This window comes from Triticum urartu, chromosome 2 (assembly GCF_003073215.2).
Source record: "Triticum urartu cultivar G1812 chromosome 2, Tu2.1, whole genome shotgun sequence".
Lineage (NCBI taxonomy): Eukaryota > Viridiplantae > Streptophyta > Magnoliopsida > Poales > Poaceae > Triticum > Triticum urartu.
Genome location: NC_053023.1, coordinates 601197732 through 601222069, shown reverse-complemented (window position 1 = coordinate 601222069; position 24338 = coordinate 601197732). Strand labels below are relative to the sequence as shown.

Genomic DNA, 24338 nt, shown 5'->3' with positions numbered 1-24338 from the left:
GACTCGATCACGGTCATGGATCCTAGTCAAGTTAGAAAGCTGATCATAGCAGACCAGACACGATCACCGCTGTCTCGCACAGATCGAGCACCGACGGTTGCTCTAGCGCTGACAGCGGCAACAACTCAGTCTGATCCAGCTGAGGATTGGGCACTGACCGCGTCAGCGGATCAGTCTGATCTACCAGAGGATCAGGCATCGACACCGGCACCTGCTCCGACACCGGCACCAGTTCTACAAGGAGCACCATCTCCGGCAGCAGCAACGGCTTCGGCACCTGCACCAACACTTGCACTTGCATCTGCTCCGGCCCGTGCAGTTGCACCGGCAACAGACTGGGCTGCAGTTCGCACTTCATATACCAAAGTCCTTACAAAAAACCGACATGTCCACCTTCTTGGTAAGCATTGGCCGCCCAAGTGCTGCGTTCTTTTTTCTTTCCATGTTGTTTCACATGATTCACTGTGTTGATATAACTTTTTGGGTATGTCTTCTTGTTTGCAAACAGAGAATTTCTAGAGCAACGAGGGAGTCGTTCAACAATCCGAGCGACCGCGGCCAAGTTTCTCTTACCATGCGCAGCCTTGGTGTGAATGAACCTGCTCAATATACCGTAAGTACAAAGGATGGTCGCATGATGATTGATGCTAAAGGATGGTCAAGGTTCAAATCTAAATCATATCTTGCAGTAGGGGATGATGTCAAAATCGAACTTTCTCGGCAAGGAGAGCTGGTCCAAATCAGCTTTGAAATTCTTCAGTAGCAGCACGCAAATGCCGAACTGATCTATCCTCCGAGAGATTTTGATGTAATAATCTGGCATGGTGAAACCAGTGTCCTGTGTGCATAAGTAGTACGACAGTATTACTTATCACATGGTATATCGTTGATAGAATTGCAACTCTGATTGCTGGTTAGGAACTGTCGTTTGATTTCATTCCAACAACTGCCATGCTTTATTCAATTTTGTGTATTCGCCTTGCGACAACATCTAAAACCAGCGCCGTATCGATCGCTTGCAATATGAAAAGCGCTGAGGTAGAGCACATGGGCCCCCAAACATGCAGGGTCGGCGTGCGGCCCAAAGTCCAGAACCGTGAGCCTATCTGAGTATTATATTCTCAGCTGAACCCCCATAATGCTCGTGCGTTGCAGAGGGAGTATATTTCTGGGTAAGGTGAGCCTGTGATATAAAATATTTGTATATTTCTGTATAGAGGGAGTATCTCTCCGTCAAAAAATATATTTATGTGTAACTAGTTACTCCTGTCTTTCTACTTCCTTTCGCTGATATGTGGGGCAACCGGCAACGGGGACCAGGTGCCATATGCACAAATTAGAGTGCAAAACTTCACGGTAGATACACCCCAGTTGTAGCGCCGCAGTAATGCCCAATGAGCCATCAAATCACAACCCCCCTTTCCAGCTTTAGCAGTAAGCTGGACAGACGAAGCGGCAATATTTCACTAGGCCTGAATCCCCTTCTCCCTCGTCTGCTTGTTCAGAGAAAACCCCCTCTCGGCGATTGCATAGGGTTTTCTCATGGAGAACCAGGTACGAATTCTTCATCCATCCCTGATAAACCCAGGTCCCTTGGTCACAGGTAATCCTAGGATGGCAGCCGCCGCCGTTGATGCATTTTTCTTCCTACTGAATCTAGTGTGTTTCATTTGCAGTGCCCAAAGTGCGAGTACCCTACAGGTTTCTGCACCCTCGGTGAGACGCCACACTTGTTCCTTCTCATCCTAACACAGCATTTTGAAACGTGCACAGCATGTTCCTAGAATCCTCTTTTCTATCCGGGAGGGTGGGGGTTTTTTGAACATGATGTGTTCTCATATTATTTTTCCTGCAGTGTATTATTTGCTCTGCCAGAACACATGTACTCAAGGTGCTTGGCCTTGCCATAACTGAATACACTAGTTTAATGGTCACAGTGAAGACAAGCGATGGATATAAGTTCCGAGTTGGGTTCATGAACCAAGAAGATCACTGCTTTTTTTATGGCCGAACTTGGATAAACTTTCTCAAGTGTTACAGACTGAAAGTTGGCGCACGAATGTTGATGGAAATAGCAGAACCTGGTCTCATCTTCACTGCGATCTTCCACCCCGACGTCGTTCCAATTGTTCATCCATGTTAGTTTTGTATCTGGTTCTTGCTTGTTGCCTTGATTACTTCTTAATCCACCTATTCTGTCTAACTAATCACAATTTAAATTTAGAAGTAGCAACGAATCTCTCACGAAGATGCTACTTCTAACTAATATTTTCTTATAATTGGTGGCACGTGTAGGTTTTTTCAGAGTTAAGCAGTCTACTCGTTTGTTACTCTGTAATAACTCGGCTGTTACTAATGGCACTGAAGTTGACTGGATTGACATCCACAAGTTCCTACACTTTATTGATCGTCTTGAGGTCCTTGTGGCGCGTTTCGATGGTGGAAGGCCACGTGGGATATGTGTGCCACTGCTGCACTCGTTGAACAGGTCCAACTGTGTCGAGAAACTTATGGTACGAGCTGTTTTCTGTTATATATGTTGTTCATAAACTGTTGCTTATACACAGTTTTACAGCCGTGATCTTCTTGAAACAGGAACTGCCGAGTTCTATTGTTCCTATACAGATGCCTGACCATGGTCGGGTCAGACTTGCGCTTGGTCACAACATGATGTTTATGTCGACCTACTCAATTCCCCTTGGAGGTGAAAAGATACTTATTCATGGGTGGTCTCAAATAATGAAGGCCCGTCCATCTTGGAGAATAAGACAGAAGATTATGTTCATGCTTTTCCATGGCTCTAAAGCGAATATCCTGTTTATTGTCCACGTTGCGAGATGAAGGCGCTTTCAGAAGGTTGTGGATGCGCGGGGTGGCGCCTGGGCCTTGTCCTGGGGCTTGGAGGCCTCACCCTTCGTTAACTGTAGGCAAAGTAGCACTATTTGTGGCATGCTTTGTAAGGTTGAACCTGTATAAGTACTCATACTGCTTTCAGCTTTGGTTGTTAAGTGCCCCTGCTGGTTTCAGTTAAGGTTGTTAAGTACTCCTGCTGCTTTTACAGTCTGTCGTGTTTCTTCAGTCCTGTCTTTCTCCAGCCGCCAAAACCAAACCAGCGCCGGCGGGGCCGCCTGCTTCCGCCTCCCACGGCTGGCTGCGCCTCAGCGCACGCATCGTCGCCCCACCATCTCCTAAATCGTTAACGCCGACATCCTCCGCGCACTTTGGTGCGCTCGCCGCGGCACCGCCCTCTCGCGTTGTCAACATGGTCAACAAACAACATGAATCGGCAGAAGTACGTGGAGAGGATGACAGTAGGGGCCCACCACGTCAGTGTATGGAAAAATAAAATGCTTCCTCCTAGTGTTTTCTTGACATCTGGGACCCACGACAGTGTGAGTGTATGTAGTCAATAGACAAGAGAATAGCACAAGATCGGCTGACACCTGGGACGTAGCTACTCAAGCAGTATTTTTTTGTTTGGTATTGTTGAGACGGAGCAGGGTTTGAACTGGGTTGTGGCCCGTCTAGCCCAAGTTTATATTTTATGTTCACCATGTGACCAGCCCAGCTATTTTTTCTTTGTGAAAATGAGCCCAGTTTAATTTTTCTGAAGAATTCCTAATCCAGGCCTACTTATTTTTCTACGCCCTCATGGACTGCAACTCTTTCAAGACGCCTGCAAATCTTGAAAGTAATATGAAATGGGTTGTAAATATAAAAGCAGATGACAAATTGGCAATTACTTTATAATTTCTGAATTTTATTACATTTTCAGAGTCCTATTTCACTAGGCATTAACCTAATTTAAATATATCTTCAAAGTAAATCTGGTTGGACATTTAGGTATTAAAAATAGTTTGGAACCCACAAAAATATGCGATTGGCCCCGGCCAACCAAAAAAATGACTACAATAAATTGCATAAGAAGTTTCCATGAGCTATATATAAATTATTAAAAAAAGAGGGAGTGGTCTGACTTGTGGGCATGTTTAGTTGACGCGTATGCAAGATTTTTTTAGTTATTATATACGTCAACAAACGATTCTAGCAGACGTAACCGTTGGATGTCAATCCAACGGCCGTCGTGTTTCTTCAATCTCTGATCTTCTTGCTCCAGCCGCCAAAGCAGCGTCGGCGGGACCGCCTACTCCCACCGTCACTTTGAATTTAGTGGGGCACTGTTTACTTACAGCCTCTACGAGTTGCAAGTGAATGGGGCCGGTGCGTGGTGAACGGAAGGGTTCATCAAGCCATTTCTCGCCTTAACCCCTAAACTAAATAGGAAGAGGGGTACTTGACTAATAGGGGGCAATTGCATTGCACCTGACTGTGAGGGACCTCTTGATACCTTATGTTCACTTCCTAACTAGTAGCCGGTTTCCTGTCGTGGAAGCCTTTTCCCAGTGCGCGGAGCCCCGATGAGGAAGGTGTTAGTGCTTTCTCATGGGGTCAATAATGCTAATCCCTCTTTTTGTGCCGGGAAGAAGATAAGAAAAGGCGAAGCCTTCTCTTGGTTTCCCAACCTGTTGCTTCTAAAGGCTGCCCTCTCTCGGCTGGATTTTGGTCCAGCCTACTGCGAGGATCCCGTATCCCGTACATCGTCTTTCTCCCTCCTGGGTTCCCGTGGTTCCTATGCCGCCGCGTTTCCCGGTCCTTTTCTTTTAGTGCTTCGACCCGAAGCGATAGCTTGACGCGTTTTCCGTGGATAAGATGGCAGCGCTCCAGCTCACTAAAGAATGGGACGGCAGTGGTCCGCCGGCAAGCTCGTTCTGATCCTGGGACGCAGTACATTGGAATCCTGAAGCACCACCACGAACGCTACCGCGCGTGCGCCTGCGGTGCGGTAAGGCACCACCCTGTTGTGCCAGCAGCCAACTCCGGCGTGTCAGCTTAGTTATCCTCATCAAGCCACAACCTTGATGTCTAGCTTTCCCAACTGGTAGACGGTTCCCTTCCCCCGGATCAATGAAGAAGGGAGAAGGTCAGTTGATTCCTCGAAGAACCGGAAAGCGAAGCGCTATGCCGGGCGAGGGGACGGGAAAAGAAAACTGCTCGAAGAAAGATATTGGGGTTCCCAATGCTTCTCCACGCCCAACGAGATGCGCCCAACCTCGGATGCTTTACTCCCTAAACCCCACGGCGGTTCCGAGACGGAGCTTAACTGAGTCTCGGTTAAAGAACGGCGATGATCTACGTTCACACGGCGGCACTGATTCCATGGATAGTTTCATTCGAGATCGTGATGAGGACAATAGCTTACGATCATCGGGGCTTTGATCATGCACTAGGCATTTGATTAGGGACATTGCACAATTGATCCGAACACTTTGTCGCATCTCTTCGATACGGATACAGTAACGATCATAGCGATCTCCTCTGGTACCTACTGGTACGTCAAGATCCGATTGGTCATGAACATCGTAAGGTGCTGCTCTTCGCGAATCCCAGCATACCCCAGGTGGGATGGGTAGGCCCACCACTTCACTTTTGCACTTTCACTTAGGCCCGGGCCAAGTCAGTGGGGGGACCCTGTCGGGCTCCTTCCCCCCCAAAACAAACTGTACGTGGGAGTTTCCCTTCATACGGCTCGAATCATTCTCAGATGCCCCGAGAGGCATCTTTTCCTTATGATCTGGTGGTTCACACGCGCGCAAACGAGCACCGGCCGCAACAGCAAGGAACTATGACCAATAGTCAGACACAGAGCGTCATACTTCTTTATCTTGTGATGGTTGAGGAGTTTCTTTCTCAGAGGGTGCGGGACGCTTGCGGAGTCCGTGCCTTCCGTACCACCACAGGTCGTTCTTGGGCAGATCCCGCTCCTAAACATAAGGGAGGGATAGGGGGAAAGGGGCCCTAAAAATCATATAAATAGGGTTGTAGAAAGACCACTTTCATTCGACGTTCCGGGGCGCCCGATTCGATCGACGAATTTGGCGAGCTGATCCGCTTTGATCCAGGAGAAAGCCCAGTCAGCCACCTTTTCGGTGCAGGTCACGTGACCTACAGCTCGGCCTTCGCTTTTTGAGACTTCCTCTACCCACATCTCTATGTGCCCGCAGCACTTTCATATGGAGAAAGATGGGCTTACCATGTTCCATCAATAGCACCTAACCTATGCCGATTTTGGCGGACCGTGCTCCACCCCGGTGAACTCATGCGGTTCCGACGTGCCCAGAGGCCAGAGGCGAATCCGTTCACGGTCCGTAGGACCAACACCATTCGAAGGTTGATGGCCCGCCCGCCTAGAATAGGAATCTTTGACTGGGCTTACACACATTCGCTCACTTACGCTGTCCCCCCTCAGCTCACCCTAGCCCCGGGTACGTCGTCTCCAAGGCTTCACACAAAATCTTCACTGACAACATATGCATGCTTTTGTAGGGTCAGGCAGAACCGTTGTTGCCTGATGGGAACTTCCCCCATATTGCTATCAATGTCTTCATGTCGCACGACCTCTTAACATTACACCACTGAATCCCCAATCCTTTGCTTGCTGTGCAGTGACAGTACCAATATCCACTAATCGTTGTTTCCAGATACGGTTGCCGGTTGACATCTCTTCTAATTCGTCGATACGAGAAGCAAATTGTTGTGTGGAGGAATCAATATCTCGACATAAGCCAAGAGGCAGATCTTGTGCCACTCCACCAGGTCGTATGAAACTGGCATGCATCCTGGCTCCCGGACTCTTTCATAGAATTCCAACAATTTCTCCCGCTCCTCAAAAGCCCAAAGGAACGGAGTTGATGCTCCCACATCCATAGCATGAGTAGTTGAAGCAAGTGAATGATTTGAAATTCGAGTTATTTCACAGAATAACACTCTTATATATTGAGCTCGTAATGGTACCTCACAATTCAAAAGTCTCTCGGCTGAAGAATGAGCGTGTTCTTGGGCCATCGTAGAAACATAGATAGGGTCAACGACGGAACGAACAACGAAACTTTACGATAGCTTTTTCGTACACGTTCACTTGCATCACATACACAAGTGCTCTCTGAACCATGCAATAAGGTCACCCATAACACGGCTCTCCCACTGGAGTTACCTTAGCCCCGGGCCATGCTATTCCATGATATTGGAAAAAGTTGACTAATTATTATCATCGTCTTGAAAGCTGGGCGCCTTTTGAATATGAGTGGGGCTCCTAGTGTAGGCGGCGCCTTCGTGGAGCCAAACCGAAGGAAGAGCAAAAGGGCGAGGCCACACCCGTCTTCGAATAGGAGGGGGGCTTAGCTCTGGATCCCGCCTGCTTGCAGAAATGAATGGATCAGAAAGGGGGCTGGGTTCTATTTCCGGGCCGGGCAGGAGGTGAAGGCCAGAAGAAGAAGAGAAGTGCGCCTTCCCGGTAAGGAAGAGGATAAAAAGGTGCTGTCATCTATCTCGACCTGTTTCCCGAGGCGTTGGAAATGAAGACCGGCTCAGAGAATCACTGGCGTGCTTTCTCTCCCCCATCGTTTCGCCAACAAAGAAGTCATCCTTGACTTGACTATTGACCATTCCATCCCTACCGAGCTGCCTCTTCGAAGTATTTACCTCTGCCTTTCTTTTTTGAGAACATACCCTTCAAATCAAAAAGAAAAAAAGAAAGAAAAGTTCCTCGTCTGTGATTTAATCGGCCCTAAGGGAGTTTACTTGACCCATTCTCCAGTCTCCCGCACTGCTCAAGTGTGCGACTCCGTATGAGGACCTCCTTCCCTTTTGCTCTGCCCACTCTCCGTTCACACGGTTATCAAAGCGGAGGAAGGGCGGGCAGCAGGTACCACGAGCCCTCTGTCCCACACATCTATCAAGAAGCAAGTGTAGTTCACCGGTTCCACCGAATGCTCCTATCTCTCGGCAAAGATCGTGTGAGTGTGCAGTTATGCTTCGGATGCTTCGCCATGGAATAGATCGATTCAGTTCCCCTTCTTTTCCGGTGCACTCGCTTTGTATCTCCGACACACAAGGAAGGACGCGGTGGGAAGAAAGCTGCCCTAGCCTCTGTCCGGTCGATCATTCCGCTGGCATCTTGCATTCACGCCTCCGTTTGACTGCCGCTCGGGAATGTAGTTGTAGATACGTGAGTCTTAGTGGGTCGTTGGCTCCACCTCTTATCTCCTTCTACGACATGCTGTAGTCGTCGCCATATTCAATATGTCACTTAGTCATATCTGCCTCGCAGCGGGTCAGCACCTCCGAAAGAAAGGGAGGGAGGACTTCATTCAGTGACTCCGCGATCGCCCTCTAAACGATCAAAATAAGGTAAAGCTTGAAGATAAGTTTTGTACTCGATTAATTTCTCAGTCCCTCTAGTCGGGTGGGCGCCGGCCGGCCGGATCCCCCTGAAAACCGTACGTGCGGGTCTCCCCGCATGCGGCTCACGCCATTTGAGGTGGCCCAGCCCAGCATTCATTCGCAAATCCTGTAGTGAAATTGAGACTGCTCGACCTCGGAAGCTAATTCGCGTGTAGGCAGCGCTGTCTTAATACCGTTGACTGTATCTATTCATTGATACATTGGCTCGCTCCCCCCCTCTTTTTTCAAGAATGAATGAGCCGCTCGGACCTTCCATTTCCGTCAAATGACCCGGCTTCCCCTGGCTCTTCCACCGTCCGGGCTCCCTTTCCTCCCTATGCTCCCCCGGCGCAGGCCCACCACGCTTCGCGCCTGCGGCGTTTTCGCCAGACGGTCTTTGCCAGTAGTGCCATCCTCCCCGCAGGCTGTCTGTATGGGTGGGTTGTCCCTTGCTGCTACGTTCTGTTAGGCGCTATGAATTACAGGAAATTCAGTGGTTGACTTGGACAGCAGGCGGGTTACACGTTCCACTGTGCCGAGATGTGAGGTGCAGGTGGTGATGATCACCCCGGGGTATGCGCTAGCGCCCTTGACGGGCACTCCAGGACCCGCCTACGCTCGTGAAAACCCAGGTCGGTCCTCCGACCAGATGTGTGGATAACGAGGCCACCTTCACAACCTTCTCCCTTCTATCTTTATCCAAAGTCAGGTAGGGCGGTTCGCTTGAGTTGCTCAACCGTCCCTTTGCCCGGTGCTCATGACGCGCTACGGAACCTCCACCGTGCTAGCGGCATAGGAGCCTACTCAGCGTCAGCGGCTTCGTGCCGCACTGGAGTGATCCAATATGTGGTTCCGCACGTTCCACCACTTCTCCGTTCATTTCCAATACTGATCGTGAAACACCATGAGCAGCAGGATGTTGAGGTCCGGAATTCGAAGTGAAATTCTTGATTTGCCCGTTCCTAGTCGTCATGGGAAAGAAATAAGAAAGAAATAAGAAAGAGATTATTCCCCTAGAGCTTGTCCAGTACCACCAGTACTCAAAATGCATCTCCGCGCGTCTACCTGGCGCTTTTATTAGCCGCCTTGCATGCAAGCGAAGCGCTATTGGCGGCAATTAATAGCTCACTGAGCGATGATTGATGCAGTCAGTCAGTGCCCTCGATTATTCTATTCATGATAGAAGGATCATGGCGCCCCGGAAGCATTCCATCCAGCAGCAGCATCTCCTTCAACCACGCGAGGACAAAACTGATGTTAGCTACATTCGAGCGTTCACCGCACAGAGGCGATCTCGAACACTACCTATGATAATAAATCCAAAGGAAAGGTCGACAAAATGATTCAATCTGACTTTATCGGTATTCTGGATTGAGTAAAAAAGGGATATATGAAGTTCAAGGCCTTGCCAAAACCGTCATGGCCCTATTATGTATAGGCCATACTAAGCCAATAGCGAATAACAAACTCTTTCCTGCTCCCTCGACCTTAATTAACTCCCCCATCCTGCCAAGCCTCAGCTGCCAGCCCATTGTATCTAAGCACACTGCGGCAAATTAATACAAGTAGCTAAAGATCTCGCATCCGACATCTCCGGCCGAACGGTTAGGCAACACTAGGGCGCCTAGGTCAAAATTCCGCTTACCAAACAAGATGTCGAGAGGCGAACTCTGTAATTCCCCTCCTGCAAAAGTGATAGCGGCTGTAGCATCCGTGTGGAAGAGGGTAAGCTTTCGGCAACACCTTTTTCAGATTGTAAAGGATGAATACTTGTGTTGGGTCCTGCAGACCAGGATAGCCTCAGATCAAAACCTAATAAATGTACCTGGGGGTTGATCATATTTTTGGGCAATAAGTATTCAGGAATTGAGCGCTTATGTAGCTAAAAACTCTGCCACCTGAATACTTGATTCATTAAGGTCGTCCCCTATACCCGGAAGTCTCTATCGTTTTCTTTGTCTGTTAAGCTTCACAGGGTTGGGACTCCCTAAATCAAACTGCAATCGTTGTTTATCAACCACTCACGAGACACACGAGATCTTCGACTTAGCTCCCACAGGTCATCCAACCCGGGGCGGAGATAACGAAAGGGAGACAAAGTCCTAACTAAATCAACACACAATAACCTCAACCTTCTACCCATTCCATCCATCATATCAGTCGAGTCGAGGAGATTCGTTCTTATCTATAGATAAGGCAAGAGAGAACTTATGACCTCGCGGATGGAGAGGGATTCGAACCCCCGGTATTCCTATCAATACTTCGGTTTTCAAGACCGACTCTTTCAACCGCTCAGACATCCATCCCTGCGCTCTCCCGCCCTATCTATCTGTGTGCTGGTAGGTAGGGGCAACTCTATGTGATTCGCTACGCTTGCTTGCGCCCCACCCCGTAAGCTGACTCTATTGCCCTAGCGGTTAGCGAACTTTTCCGGTAGTACGAATCGCTACGCTTCGCTTCTTTCTATATGATAATATGCACCGTCGGTTGCTGCGCTCCCTGCGGGTAATAGCAAGAGAGTGAAGAACGAACGATCCTCAAAAAAGTCAGCAGTGAATGAGTCCGACTCGAGTTCGTGAGTCAAAGGCGTGGCAAGAGAGCGAGTTCGACTCGCGAACGATCCGCAAGTGAAGGACCGATCCTTTAACGCCAGTACTGTTGCGAGACTGGTACTTGGCGGCTCACGAGCAACATATAGAAAAAGGTTGCCCATCACTCCCTCGCTCCTTTTTGAAGGCCCACCGCTCCCCCTTTCTTTAAGTATCTATCCCGGCTTGCATTTTGGGGCGAGTACTACAGTTCCTCCATAATCACACAAGAACGCCCAGCTTCGAAGAGCTGCTCTCTCCCAGTCCACAGCAAGGTGTTGGAATCTGGATCTACTGTGTGTTCTGACTCTATTTGGATCAAGTCAGATACTAAGCCTTCTACTACTACTACTTAGGAGATCAAATGCTATATTTCAGAGATTGGACTCTCTTACTGTGTTTTTTCAGGGTTGTTCCCGAGCCAGGTTCCCTGGATCCATTCTTACCTAAATGGATGAATGAAGAAGGGGGCGAGCAGATACGACGGCCACACACACTTCTTTTTAGGCGAATAAAGCCGGATCTACTACACGGCTAGATCAAGAGAAAGATGAGAAAGCAAGATCAAACCTACTCTACTGTCGATTCAAAAGGTAAACAGCCCCCGAAGACTTTATCAATGAATGGATCAAAGAAGTTTATCTATCTAAGTCATCGTATATAAGGGAAGAAGCCCGCCCCTGATCGAAGAATGAAGAAGCTAGCCCGGGTAGACTTTAAGACCAACTTGGTGTAGAGACGACTATGATGGTCGGCCTCCACAGACTGAACGCGGGAGATTCTTTCACCCTGTTTTTAGTAGTGCGAGGAGGATAGAGCTCCCAGCAACGACTGATTGTTCGTACGAGCAAAGGAGCGAGCATGCTTTACCCTTAGAGTGAAGTTGACATTCACAGGTCTTGTGGGAACTCCTTCAGTTCAGGTAGCCATAGTCACTCAGGGCTATAGTGGTAGTAGCAAGATCGAAATTGTGAGATTGGCTCGATCACAAACTATCCAAGAAGAAAGATCAAGATTCACTTTTGTCGGGCAAAGAACTCTATTGAGGAAATGACTTCGCTCACTGAAGACCAAGCAGCAGCCATTCTAGATGAAAGGACACAAGCCTAAAACTTGAATGCGGATCTATTTATCTGAATTCCTATCTTCAGAAATAAAGAGTTGCCTATCTTCAGAAATGCTGGTATAGTTGACTTGCCTCTGTTCTCGCACCGGTGTCTGCCAGGGTCTGAACCATTAGGTAGAGGATCAGCTGAAAGAAAAGGCAGACAGAGATCTTGCGCCAGATCCGTATACATTCAGCACCCTCATTACAGCATTTGCTAAGCATGAAAAGTGGTTGGAGCTATGCTTATGTGCACGAAAAATGCAGGAGAAAGGATGGCACCCAGAGACGAGAAGGGCGTAGCAAGCGGACGAAATGCTTCGGTGAAAGCTAGAACCAACTCTGCGAGGAAAGCAGAAGCAAACAGTTATGATGTGGTTGATAGTGTTTTTAGGGATTACCTAAGTCGGCGTTACCCGACATAGTCAACGGGGTACCTTCATTCTTTAACAATTCCGGACATAGGAACAATGAGCTGTCTCCACCGCTTCTCTTCCAAACCAATATCGCAATGGATCTATCTTCAGCTTATTCTCTCAATCAATGAATACGGGTCATCAAGGAGAATCAGGGGAAGTGTAGACTATAAGTAGCCAATTTGCAATTCATTTCCTTGGCAATGACGAGTGATGGTATCTCGAAGCCATTCATCTTATCTCTGCAGCAGGAGATTCTTCACCGGACAAAAGATAAGGAAAAGACAAAGAAATCCCATGGGTAGTTTTTGGAAAAACCTATTTTGTAGGAGAGAGAGGCCTACCTATGAAAACTAGTATGTATCTTTTTCTTGGTTTAAGCAGTGCAGGAAATTGTCGGTCCTAAAACAATGTGTCCCCATGATCATTTTACATCACGATATCTTTTCCTTCTGGTTATGCGTTTTCCTCTTCACTTTTCTTTTTATTTATTTGAAGGAATCGTCCGGGCAGAAACGGGGATAGTGATTGATGGCATAGAGTTTTGATAGAAAACTCGTATCAAAATCATACCAAAAGAAAGTCTCGATTCGAGGAACGGAATACAGGTCCATGATAGAACACAGACCGGTAAGAGAAAGGAAAGTAAGCATAGTCTTCATTGAACCGGAAGAACAATTTGATTTTCCGTCAACAAAGTAACGCTGTGCAAACTCATCTGATCCCTGTTTGGGACTTCTTCTTCATGTCACGAGCCGGAATCGAACCGGCGCTTTCCAGATGCATGGTCAGGATAGATACCTATCAGATCGCGACTTTGATTTCGCAGTTCAAGAGGAGACCTCCCTACATCTGCGGGCTGGCGGTCCTGCCGGCCAGCCGACACAAAATCCAATTCGAGTTTTCAATACGGAGCCTGAAATAGTTTTTTAATTCAATACGGAGCCTGAAATAGTTTCTAAATACAATACGGAGCCTGAAATAGTTTTTCAATTCAATACGGAGCTTATACCAGTCTAGTTCAATTAAAGATCAAATGGCGCAAAATAGTTTGCTTAGGTGGGAAAATTCCAAAAGCGCATATAAAAAGACATCAAAAAATGCACATACATCGGTACCCACGGAAAAGGCAAAAGCGGCTGGCCGCTAAAATAAGTGAAATGAAATAAAAAATACATCTGCATTTGATAATACATCTGCATTTGAGAAAAGTAATCTATATTTGCATTAGCAGCAACGAAATAAGGAATCTGAGAATAAGGGTTTGGATTAGGGGGAGGAGGGGAATTTATTTCTTCTTCCAACTCCATTAAATTAGAACTCACACTTTCTACGCTCATAGCCGGCCCATTGACAGAATTTGGGTATGACGACGCTGGGTCAAATTCCACAAGCATGCCGTCCATTGAATCCGGAAAAAAGGATCCATCGTGATTCCCCATCTTTTTCAGCTCTGCTCCCAAACAAAAGAGAAAGGGAGACTTAGTTTTAGATCGGCATTGGTTTTTCCAACGAAAAACAAGAACATTCTTTCACGAACAAAATGCTAGTGGATTTGTAACGCATACGATGGATTTCCCATCGACGAAGGCCACACGTCCCTCACAGCCCTTTTAAAGACCAAACCATTTGCACCAAATTCTTGCAAATCTGCCAAAGCCTGACGGCGATATTCGACCTGATGATCCCATTCCACCCCTCCATGCACTGCTTCAGAAAGCGCGCTTATATTAGAGGAAAGGTCGGTTAGCCAATACGGATCGATATCGTCCACGATTTTATTAATCTCGACGCGTATCCTGGAAGCAAGGATTACCCCTGCATTCTGTGGATCGTTCGGATCGATAATAATCTCATCAAGGAGCTTGAGCATCCTATCCCTATGCGCTTCATTGGTGAGAGGATTGACTTTTATTTCTTTCTCAAGCCCTTCTAAGCGAAGAATAGCGGAGAGAAATGGTAACGTAATAAGGGAAAGGGAGCTAGCTGGCTTCCATATCGCCCCCAAAAAAGAACCAAAAAGTTCCAGAGGATCTTCCATTCATTTCGATTTAGGTCTTTCTGCACCATATTTAGATCTTCCCTTTCTACGATCCGGAATTCCCAGCAAATCCTTGACTCCTCGAATACGATGGGATTTCACACCTGGCGAATCTTTCACTCTACCTCCTCTGACTAAGACTATAGAATGTTCCTGCGAATTATGACCTTCGCCTGGAATGTGAGCAAATATATCATGTCGATTGCTCAACCGTACTTTTGCTATCTTACGTAGAGCTGAATTAGGTTTTTTCGGTGTTCTCGTCGAAACACGCAGGCATACTCCTTGCTTCTGGGGACATTGATCCGAAGCTCGAGTACGGTCCCTGCGCCGTTTTTCTTCTCTACCATGACGAATCAATTGATTTTTTGTAGGCATCCCTCTTTCCTATGTCCTTCCCCCCTTTGCCCTTTCAAAAGTGGTTACTCCCTATCCGAAGCACCCCTTTTCCATTCATAGAGAGATCCAGTCATCAAAATCAATAAAAAGGCCATCATGGACCAAGATCCAAACAGATCAATCTTGTTAGGAGGTACTGCCCAAGGAAAAGAAAAGGTGACTTCCGGATCAGGGATAATAAATAAAATAGGAACCGGATAAAATCGTATATCGAAACGACTTCTGGCATCACCGGAGGGATCGGAACCACATTCGTAGGCCGACAATTTTTCTGGATAGGTCGAACTATTGGAAGCAAATGGAAAAGGAACACCGAGTGGAATCAAAGAAACTAGCGGACTGATCACTAAATAGATACAAATAGGTGCAAATTCCGACATCACCAAAGCCCACTTCGTTCTCTCGCTCTCCTCGCGGCGCTCCTTGCTCGCGGAGCGGCATACCGAAAAAAAGACGCTCAGATGTGGATTCGAACCACTGAAGGATTTCAAGGGCAATGCCCCTTGCTCTTCCCACTGAAACAAGAAAAAAAGGATTTGCAGTCCAGCAAGAAAACGGATGCGCTAACGCGCAACGGCTTTCGCGCTAGTTGCTCAATCCGTTGCTTGTTTTGCTCTAACCAGCTGAGCTACCAGAACCACTTGCCTAAAGTCTCTTTTCTTCATCTATGAGCATCCTACCTGCAGTGGAGGAGCTTGCTCAAGAACCGAGAGCCGGCCAGGGACTGGACGACCCTCGTTCGGGAAGGTCTTATTCGCTATAGACGCCACCAAGAACAAGAAAGGGGCGCTCCGCTCCTAGTCACTAAGCAGCTATTCTGTCCGACGGCGGACTCCATCAATCTGAGGTTCTTTCTCTCACGTAATTTCGCCCGCCCGTTCTACTTCCGTGCCGGAGGAAATGGGATTCGAACCCATGATACAATCTTCTTGTATGTCGATTTAGCAAACCAATGCCTTAAGCCACTCAGCCATACCTCCAAGTTGTTGATCGGAATTGGATGTGCCGGGTTGGTTGCCCGAAGATCCACTGCGTAAGCCGTTAGCGCGTGTACTCTTCTTTACTGAGTGAGAAAGACTCTATCCAGATCTATGGATCTCCCCAGCGTCCAAGCGAGACCCCATCCAAACCAAATCCGCCACTCGTTGGGCGAGGCCTTGCTTTCTATGAACACCTCACCACTGAATGAGAAACTTAGCCTCCGACCCGACCAAGAGAGAAGACAGGGTCAAGCCGACGCCGCCCTTCCTCACCTGCCTGAATGGAATGAATATCTCCTTCGTCTAGTCGAGAAGGGAAAAAGCCCGGCGGGGAACAGGACCGTGACTCTTCTAAACCATTACATGACGGAGAAGTCCATTCTCGTCATGATCGATCCACGTCCTACCATAGTGCCCGGAGAACCTGCTTCTAGAAGATTCTATAGTGATCCACTGGAATCGGCCTCGGGTGACGCCTCCCTAGTCGTCGAAAGATTTCATCCCTCGCTCGGTCGTTAAGGTGGGGTGAAAACTGCAATTAATGCTCTATCTCCGTCATAGAATATGGGATACTCACTTTCAATGGGCCTCGCATCCCCAGAGCCTCAGACTGGCCTGCCCTTCCAATCGGGGTTATAACGGGTCCGATATCAGCAACACCAGCCAATCGTGTTGGTATGGTGGGTTCCCCATACCCACTATTCGGAAAAAAAGCTTGCCATAGCAGCTCAAACCTCCGATTGGGAAATGGGAGTTCTAACCGGTCCTAACCCCAATTCCAAACAAATTAATTGGACCGAGGTTCGTGCAGGGAGAGAATAGAAACTAATAACGATGGAGCAAGAAAACGGATGCGCTAACGCGCAACGGCTTTCGCGCTAGTTGCTCAATCCGTTGCTTGTTTGGTTCGAGGTTGAGCTCACCCGCCGCCCTACGTCAGTAGTCTTCCTAACTTCTATTCCCTTTTTTTTGCTCTAAGGTAAGGTCCTTCAAGAACAGCATTGTGGTCGCAACGGGGCTCTGGGTGAATATTGTCCGCCCGTATGAGCCGGGCTGTGAATATTTATAGGTCGGGGTCTTTACTGAAAAACCACAATACTACACTACAACAATTTGAAGAAATCCGCAAGTGACTCTAATTTGAATTCACTAGTCGTGTTGAGTTTTTTTTTATTTCAATATAAAAAATCTGCCAATCCCGATATTCCCACATTTCATTCTGGTCCAGTGTCCATTCCTGAATGAAAGAAATGAGCTTTGCCCTTCACTCACTTCTGAATGACTCCTTTAGCACTCTCTTTTTTATATCAAAAAATAGAAACAGTTTACCTTTACCATACCTTCCAAGCAAGAGTGTTTTATTGCAAGATTAAGTTATTACTGAACAAAGAGAAATTCTCATTATAAAGGATGAGAGAAATTCGGAAGCACTTTTTTCTTATTCTAGCAGACGGAATTGAATTGGTCTAATTTAGGACTTTCCAATCGATTTTTATCTTACCTAATTCTATCTACGCCCAGGGGGTAGGTACGTCGCAAGCTCTGGGCAGCTATCTTATTCCAAAGAATCTCGCTCCCTAAAAGGTTGCCAATACCATACCTCTATTGAACCCTACTGGATCCAATTGTTTAAGTGTTTAGTCGAGAGGAACCACATTGACACCATGCTTGTGCTAAGCCACAGCTCCATCAAACTAATCTGGATTTCTTCTTGTTTACGAATAATGGGGCATCTGCCTAACCCTATCAAACCTCTCTGCAACTACTTCTCTCTGTTCTCAGCAGCCCGAAGGATTTTTCGAGTCTCAAAGTCCTATTAGAACTCCCGCGCTTGCTCCTTTGGAGCCAAATGGATCCGAATTTCGGTAAGATAATACAAGAATCGTATTTGGTTGGGTTCTCACTCTGCTGTTCAGTCTGGCGCGGGTGTGATACCGGTGAAGAAGCGAGTAGTTGACAGTCAGGGAAGTAGATTCCTTTAAGGAGAGAAATTCATTGGTTTAGCCGTTAGACAGAGCTTCTTTACACGACGGTAGCGGAACAGCCCAGGCAGCTTAACGTGCTCTTGGCACAAAGGTAATAGAATGCAAGTCTGACGACACCCGGTACTCGGGATCTCCTGCTTGAAGAAGCAAGGAATTTCAATTACTCAGCCGTTGAATAAAATAAACTAGATACCCATGTTTCCAATATTTACTTCTCTTTACTTGCAGGACCTGGCCTAAGCATAAAGTAGATTTGCTGCACAAGCTCAAGTGGAGGAGGAAGCAGGGGTGGCGAACAAAATGTTGGTATGGAAGATCTCTTGCTCCCCCCTGAAGGGTTCTTAGATTACCAAGTAAGGGAGGGAGGTAGGTACCATGGTTTCATTCTCCCATCGAGAGGTTATGATACTAGCAAGAGTCCTATTCTTCTCCTCTCGATCCTACCTTGGGTTATGTTTGACAGGGATGGTCAGTGAACTTCTATTGGTTTCAAAGGAGGAAAGAGATCCATTGGGGAGGGCTCGAAAGGTTATTCGATATCAAAGGTTGACCCTCGACGCGCCGCAGCCACTATTTTGACTCCTTTTATGCAATTATGAATGAAACTTTCTTGATTCTAATGCAACTTATCCTTTTGGAGTTGACGTAACAAACTACGCGAGCCTCCCGATGAAGCCAACAGAAATCCTATCCGAATACTAAAAATAAAAGGCAATTTCATTATGGTGGTATACCAGCCGCCAGTTCTGGAACTTCCAGTTCCAATCGGAGCATATAGATCCGTAAATGGATTTGTATGTATAGCCACTTCAGTCGTGCTCCTCGTTTCTCGAATGGAAAAAAAGTATCTTCTTTCTGGGAACATGCTAAACCAGAAATTCTTATGTTCGTGATTCTTCATCCACCGATGCAGAAAATCTTCCAGTTTTCCATTCTCATATGAGGCAGGAAAGTTTATGGGCAACAGGTCGGCACGAAGTGATTCATCATGTTCAAACATGAACCTTTCGCTCGTTGGGGACGGTTTATAAATCATCAAATTCCCACAAATGGAATGAGAAGTGGGTCCATGTAAATGATCGAGACCTCGCAAACAACAACGTTCCTTCCCCATATGGAGTTCGGGACCCAAGGGCAATCGTTGAGTGAACTGTATCTTATTCGTATTAGTTGACCTAAGCCGCACCATTATTGCAGGGGTGGGGCTCGGCCTCCGAACCGTACGTGGGACGAGTTTCTGCCTCATACAGCTCGGGCCGAAGACCGGGGAAGTTGAGGAGAGATGGGGAGACCCAACTGCTGCCGGTCGGGACGGACAGGAAAGGGGGCGGGGATATGCTTGTGAAGAAGCAAGCTTATTGCCCCACCCCCCAAAAACAAACCGACCCAGCAAGAAAATGTATGCGCAGGCGCAACAAAGCGCTCATCCCTTGCTTGCTGCTTCGCGTTCTTTCTATTCCATCCCAGTCCATTCCGGGATAGGCGGCTAATATAATATGTGCAGTAGTCGTCGTCTGACCAATCGGCTCGGACACCAGACCACTTGTGCCCGCCCATTCTGTCTCGCCCTAAATGGAATGGCTCTCTTAGTTACGCTGTGCCCCGACCCGAGTCCCCACGTCCGCTTTTATCTGCCCGCAACCCGGCCAACACAACATTAGGGCCGTCCCCCCATTCTATGCTGACCCAGGCCGGGGCTCGCTTTTTGGGAAGCCCGTTCCCACCGCGCTCACGGCCCGGCTGGCCTGCCAGCGGTAGTGGGAATTCTCCCGTTCCCTGGTCAAAAAAGGGTTGGTTGGATGCGGGATCTACTCCACGAGGAGCGGTACGGACGTAGATGATATCATCACGACCTCTCTTTGCGTACCGCTAGGGATGCTTAACGCCACTTCGCCAACTGGCATTACCTGCGCTTTCGTGTCTCTCAGTGTGGTCAGCACTGGGTGTTTCCGAGCAGCGAGGCTTACACCCATTCGCATTAATTCATCCAAAGTTCCTTACCCTTATGCACGAATTTTGGAATAAGCCATCTTCCTATCAAGGTTAAGGAGTCAACTGAGCATCTCAGCGGCGGGATTGAATACCCGGATCGAATCAGAGTTCACGCCGCCCGCCCTGAACAAATAGAATAGGAGGCGTGGGCCACAGGTCGCACATAAGCCATCGGGTCGCACGACAGAAGAACACCCAACATAAAGATGCACACTCCTCCATGTGAAATAGAAAGATTCATCTTCACTTTTTTGTAGTAGTCGTGACCAACAGCCATCAGCAGTCGGCTCGTTGGTAAGGCGAGAGATTCAAGCCCGCTTTCTGGTGGCACACCCCACAAACAAGCACCACTCGACGAGCGGTGGGGGCGGGGAAAGCTACAGGCCCAAAACCTTCGACCCTTCTTTCTATATGGGGGTGCCCGGGGCACCTCATCTTGTCATTTTGTTGCTCATTCCCCTTAGGCCGAAGTGTTTGGCCTTTACTTCGGAGCGCCCGCTCACGCTTCGCTGACCTATCGCGTGGTAAAGAGAAGAGAGTACGAAAGAATTGTAAACAGAGCAGACCGCAGAAAGATTCTAAATATGACAAGTCCCCCATGGATTCGATAATAAGGAAATGAAGAACGGGAACGAAACGAAATAAAGCATTTCTAGCGGATGAGCTTCTCTCCATTTTGTCTGGTAATAGAATAGGGCGGCTTGCTTTGACCAACACTCCACTTTTTGCTCTGTCCATGGAGCGTATGAATTTCCTTAAATGTAGATAGACCAAAAAAGGGAATAAAGGGATAGGAATAGGAATTATAGTACCATTGGAAGAAGAGGCACCAGTGGGAACATCTCTACTGACGAACCATTTCAATAGTACGGGTGCTGCCGTGCCACGGGGCACGACCATGGAAGTAATGAAAAAGAAGAAGTTCTGTAGTTGGACCATCTGCTCTATCCGTTCGATTTGAGCTTCTCCAGAGAAGATGAGACGCTAAAAATGAAAGTGTTCGCAACGCATACCGAAAAAGGGTACCTATGTTGCCGACCATTAATGACTAGTTCGAAGACCAGGAGCAGGGGCACGTGCCAAGAAAGATTTGTTACTTTCCCTATGGTTTTCGAACGTTTTCAATAAAACCTTCTCGTAGAAGTATTTTCACAAAGTTTTCGGTAATATTAGTAGATGCTATTCGAACCCTTCCTTTTATTAAGATTCGAATTCTTATTCTTATTATTATCTAATTATTCTTTTTTTTCATGTATATGCGTCAGACACAATCTACTAATTGATCTATATTCTGATACCCTACTATATCATAGTCTCTTTGGAATGCGTCGTGTTCATCGGGAGGGCTTGGACGGAACAGGCGATGGAAACAAGGCCTGGCGTACCGCAGAACAGAGGAAACGGCCTTGTGTTCGACCGGCCACATTCCAAACAGGATCATGTTCATCGGGAGTGGTCTGGCGTATCGCAAAACGGAGGAAACGGACCTCCTACGGTCGAAACGGGGGTCCTGTTGATCGGGAGGGGTGTGGCGTACCACAAAACGGGCGAAACAGACTTGTGTTAGAGCGCTACGACCGAAACGGGGGTCCTGTTCATCGGGAGGGGTGTGGCGTACCGCAAAACGGGACTCCATGGGATAGTGTTCATCTCCACCGTCGACCCCTCCAGCCTCCACGAGCTACTGTTCATCCACCGTCGACCTACTCCAGCCTCCACCTGCGACTGTTCATCCACGGGCTCCTGTTCATCCAGCCTCCACCGCGCGCTACTCCACCGGCTACTGTTCAACCAGCCCTCTCCACAGGCTCCTGTTCAACCACCCCTCCACGGGCTACTGTTCATCCTGCCCTCCACCGTCTACTGTTCATCCTGCCCTCCACGGGGTGGTCCTATTCATCCAGCCCTCCACGGGGTCCTGTTCAGCCAGCCCCAACCGGCTCGATCGATCGAGGTCCTCTTCATCCAGAGGCCACACCACGGGGTCCCGTTCATCCACCCCCACCGAGAACTATTCATCGACCCCCCCCCCCCCCCCCCAACACTCACTGTTCATCCAGAGGCATCATCGATCGGCTTCAGTTAGCAGCATTAGCGAAGGAATCGCTCGATCGGGTTCGGTTAACAGCCATCGATCAATCGCTCGGGTTCAGTAGCGCGTAGCCTGCAGTGCAATCGCTCGGATTCAGTTAGAGCGCAATGCCTCGCTCGGGTTCAGTTAGAGCCAACGCCTCACACACATGCCCGTACGTGTACGAGAGAAGCAAACATCGCTCGGCCCCCGACCTGCCACCGTAACCGGGAACTCCCTGAAATTTTCCTCGCCCTCGCTTCTACCACGGTTTTTCTGTCATGGACGGCCCAATGAATGTCATGCAGCTGCGTCTCCGGCCCACATAGGACGAAAAGCCCATTTTCTGTCATGATTTTTTGTCATAGAAGTAGGAGCCCACCACATCTATGATGATACCGGGTTTTGTCACAACTATCATCATAGAAGTGACATATGTATGACAGAAAAAAATTTCGTTCGGCCCAAAATGTCACAGATGTGTCTTTTTTTTTGTAGTGTGATGCAGCAAAGTAGCGTAAGTATTTCCCTTAGTTTTTGAGAACCAAGGTATCAATCCAGTAGGAGGCTACGCACGAGTCCCTCATACCTGCACAAAACAAATAAATCCTCGCAACCAACGCAAATAGGGGTTGTCAATCCCTATAGGGCCACTTACGAGAGTGAGATATGATAGATACGATAAGATAATATTTTTGGTATTTTTATGATAAAGATGCAAAGTAAAATAAAAGCAAACTAAATTGCAAAGTAAATAACTAAGTAGTAGGAGATTAATATGATAAAGATAGACCCGGGGGCCATAGGTTTCACTAGTGGCTTCTCTCGAGAGCATAAGTATTCTACGGTGGGTGAATAAATTACTGTTGACCAATTGACATAATTGAGCATAGTTATGAGAATATCTAGGTATGATCATGTATATAGGCATCACGTCCGAGACAAGTAGACCGACTCCTACCTACATCTACTACTATTATTCCACTCATCAACCTCTATCCAGCATGCATCTAGAGTATTAAGTTAAAAACAGAGTAACGCTTTAAGCAAGATGACATGATGTAGAGAGATAAATTCATGCAATATGAAATAAATGCCATCTTGTTATCCTCGATGGCAACGATACAATACGTGCCTTGCTGCCCCTTCTGTCACTGGGAAAGGACACCGCAAGATCAAACCCAAAGCTAAGCACTTCTCCCATGGCAAGAACTACCAATCTAGTTGGCCAAACCAAACGGATAATTCGAAGAGACTTGCAAAGATAACCAATCATACATAAAAGAATCCAGAGAAGATTCAAATATTATTGATAGATAGACTTGATCATAAAACCACCATTCATCGGTCTTAACAAACACACCGCAAAAAGAAGATTAGATCGAATAGATCTCCACCAGAGAGGGGGAGAACATTGTATTGAGATCCAAAAAGAGAGAAGAAGCCATCTAGCTACTAACTATGGACCCATAGGTCTGACGTAAACTACTCACACTTCATCGAAAGGGCTATGGTGTTGATGTAGAAGCCCTCCGTGATCGATGCCCCCTCCGGCGGAGATCCGGAACAGGCCCCAAGATGGGATCTCGTGGATACAGAAAGTTACGGAAGTGGAATTAGGGTTTTGGCTCCCGTTCTGATCGTTTGGGGTACGTGGGTATATATAGGAGGAAGAAGTACGTCGGTGGAGCAACATGGGGCCCACGAGGGTGGAGGGCGCAACTCCTACCTCATGGCCTCCTGTTAGTTCGCTTGACGTAGGGTCCAAGTCTCCTGAGTTGTATTCGGTGAGAAAATCATGTTCCCGAAGGTTTCATTCCGTTTGGACTCTGTTTGATATTCCTTTTCTTCGAAACCCTAAAACAGGCAAAAAACAGCAATTCTGGGTTGGGGCTCCGGTTAATAGGTTAGTCCCAAAAATAATATAAAAGTGGATAATAATGCCCAATAATGTCCAAAACAGTAGATAATATAGCATGGAGCAATCAAAAATTATAGATACGTTGGAGACGTATCAAGCATTCCCAAGCTTAATTCCTGCTCGTCCTCGAGTAGGTAAATGATAAAAACAGAATTTTTGATGCGGAGTGCTACTTGGCATAATTTTAAAGTAATTCTTCTTAATTAAGGTATGAATATTCAGATCCAAAAGATTCAAGACAAAAGTTCATATTGACATAAAAATGATAATACTTCAAGCATACTAACTAAGCAATTATGTCTTCTCAAAATAACATGACCAAAGAAAGTTCATCCCTACAAAATCATATGGTTTAGTCATGTTTCATTTTCGTCACACAAGAATGCTATCATCATGCACAACCCCGATGACAAGCCAAGCAATTTTTTCATACTTTAGTAATCTCAAACCTATAAACTTTCACACAATATATGAGCGCGAGCCATGGACATAGCACTATAGGTGGAATATAATATAATGAGGGGGTTATGTGGAGAAGACAAAAAAGGAGGAAGTCTCAC

The 24338-nt window shown here is 47.3% G+C and overlaps 2 protein-coding genes, 1 non-coding gene and 3 pseudogenes across 3 annotated transcripts; all 6 read right to left on the bottom strand.

Annotated features, from left to right (window-relative positions):
* Nucleotides 1-5820: 5820 nt before the first annotated feature.
* On the bottom strand, nucleotides 5821-9705 carry LOC125539105 (annotated as a pseudogene).
* A 794-nt stretch (nucleotides 9706-10499) lies between these two features.
* On the bottom strand, nucleotides 10500-10586 carry TRNAS-UGA. The gene has a single exon. It is a non-coding gene; the product is annotated as a tRNA-Ser (tRNA).
* A 3840-nt stretch (nucleotides 10587-14426) lies between these two features.
* LOC125533750 (ribosomal protein S12, mitochondrial-like) lies at nucleotides 14427-14808 on the bottom strand. The gene has a single exon (XM_048697111.1). It carries the CDS (start codon nucleotides 14806-14808, stop codon nucleotides 14431-14433), a length of 378 nt encoding a protein of 125 aa, XP_048553068.1. The 3' UTR covers nucleotides 14427-14430.
* Nucleotides 14809-14852: 44 nt separating this feature from the next.
* LOC125533751 (NADH-ubiquinone oxidoreductase chain 3-like) lies at nucleotides 14853-15865 on the bottom strand. The gene has a single exon (XM_048697112.1). The coding sequence runs from the start codon at nucleotides 15207-15209 to the stop codon at nucleotides 14853-14855; it is 357 nt and encodes a 118-aa protein (XP_048553069.1). The 5' UTR covers nucleotides 15210-15865.
* A 2418-nt stretch (nucleotides 15866-18283) lies between these two features.
* On the bottom strand, nucleotides 18284-19138 carry LOC125539104 (annotated as a pseudogene).
* Nucleotides 19139-19804: 666 nt separating this feature from the next.
* LOC125539103 lies at nucleotides 19805-21098 on the bottom strand (annotated as a pseudogene).
* Nucleotides 21099-24338: the final 3240 nt, after the last annotated feature.

Bases quoted from the DNA above. Each gene is read 5' to 3' on its own strand.
- LOC125533751 (XM_048697112.1), bottom strand. From the start codon at position 15,209: ATGTCGGAATTTGCACCTATTTGTATCTATTTAGTGATCAGTCCGCTA.
- LOC125533750 (XM_048697111.1), bottom strand. From the start codon at position 14,808: ATGCCTACAAAAAATCAATTGATTCGTCATGGTAGAGAAGAAAAACGG.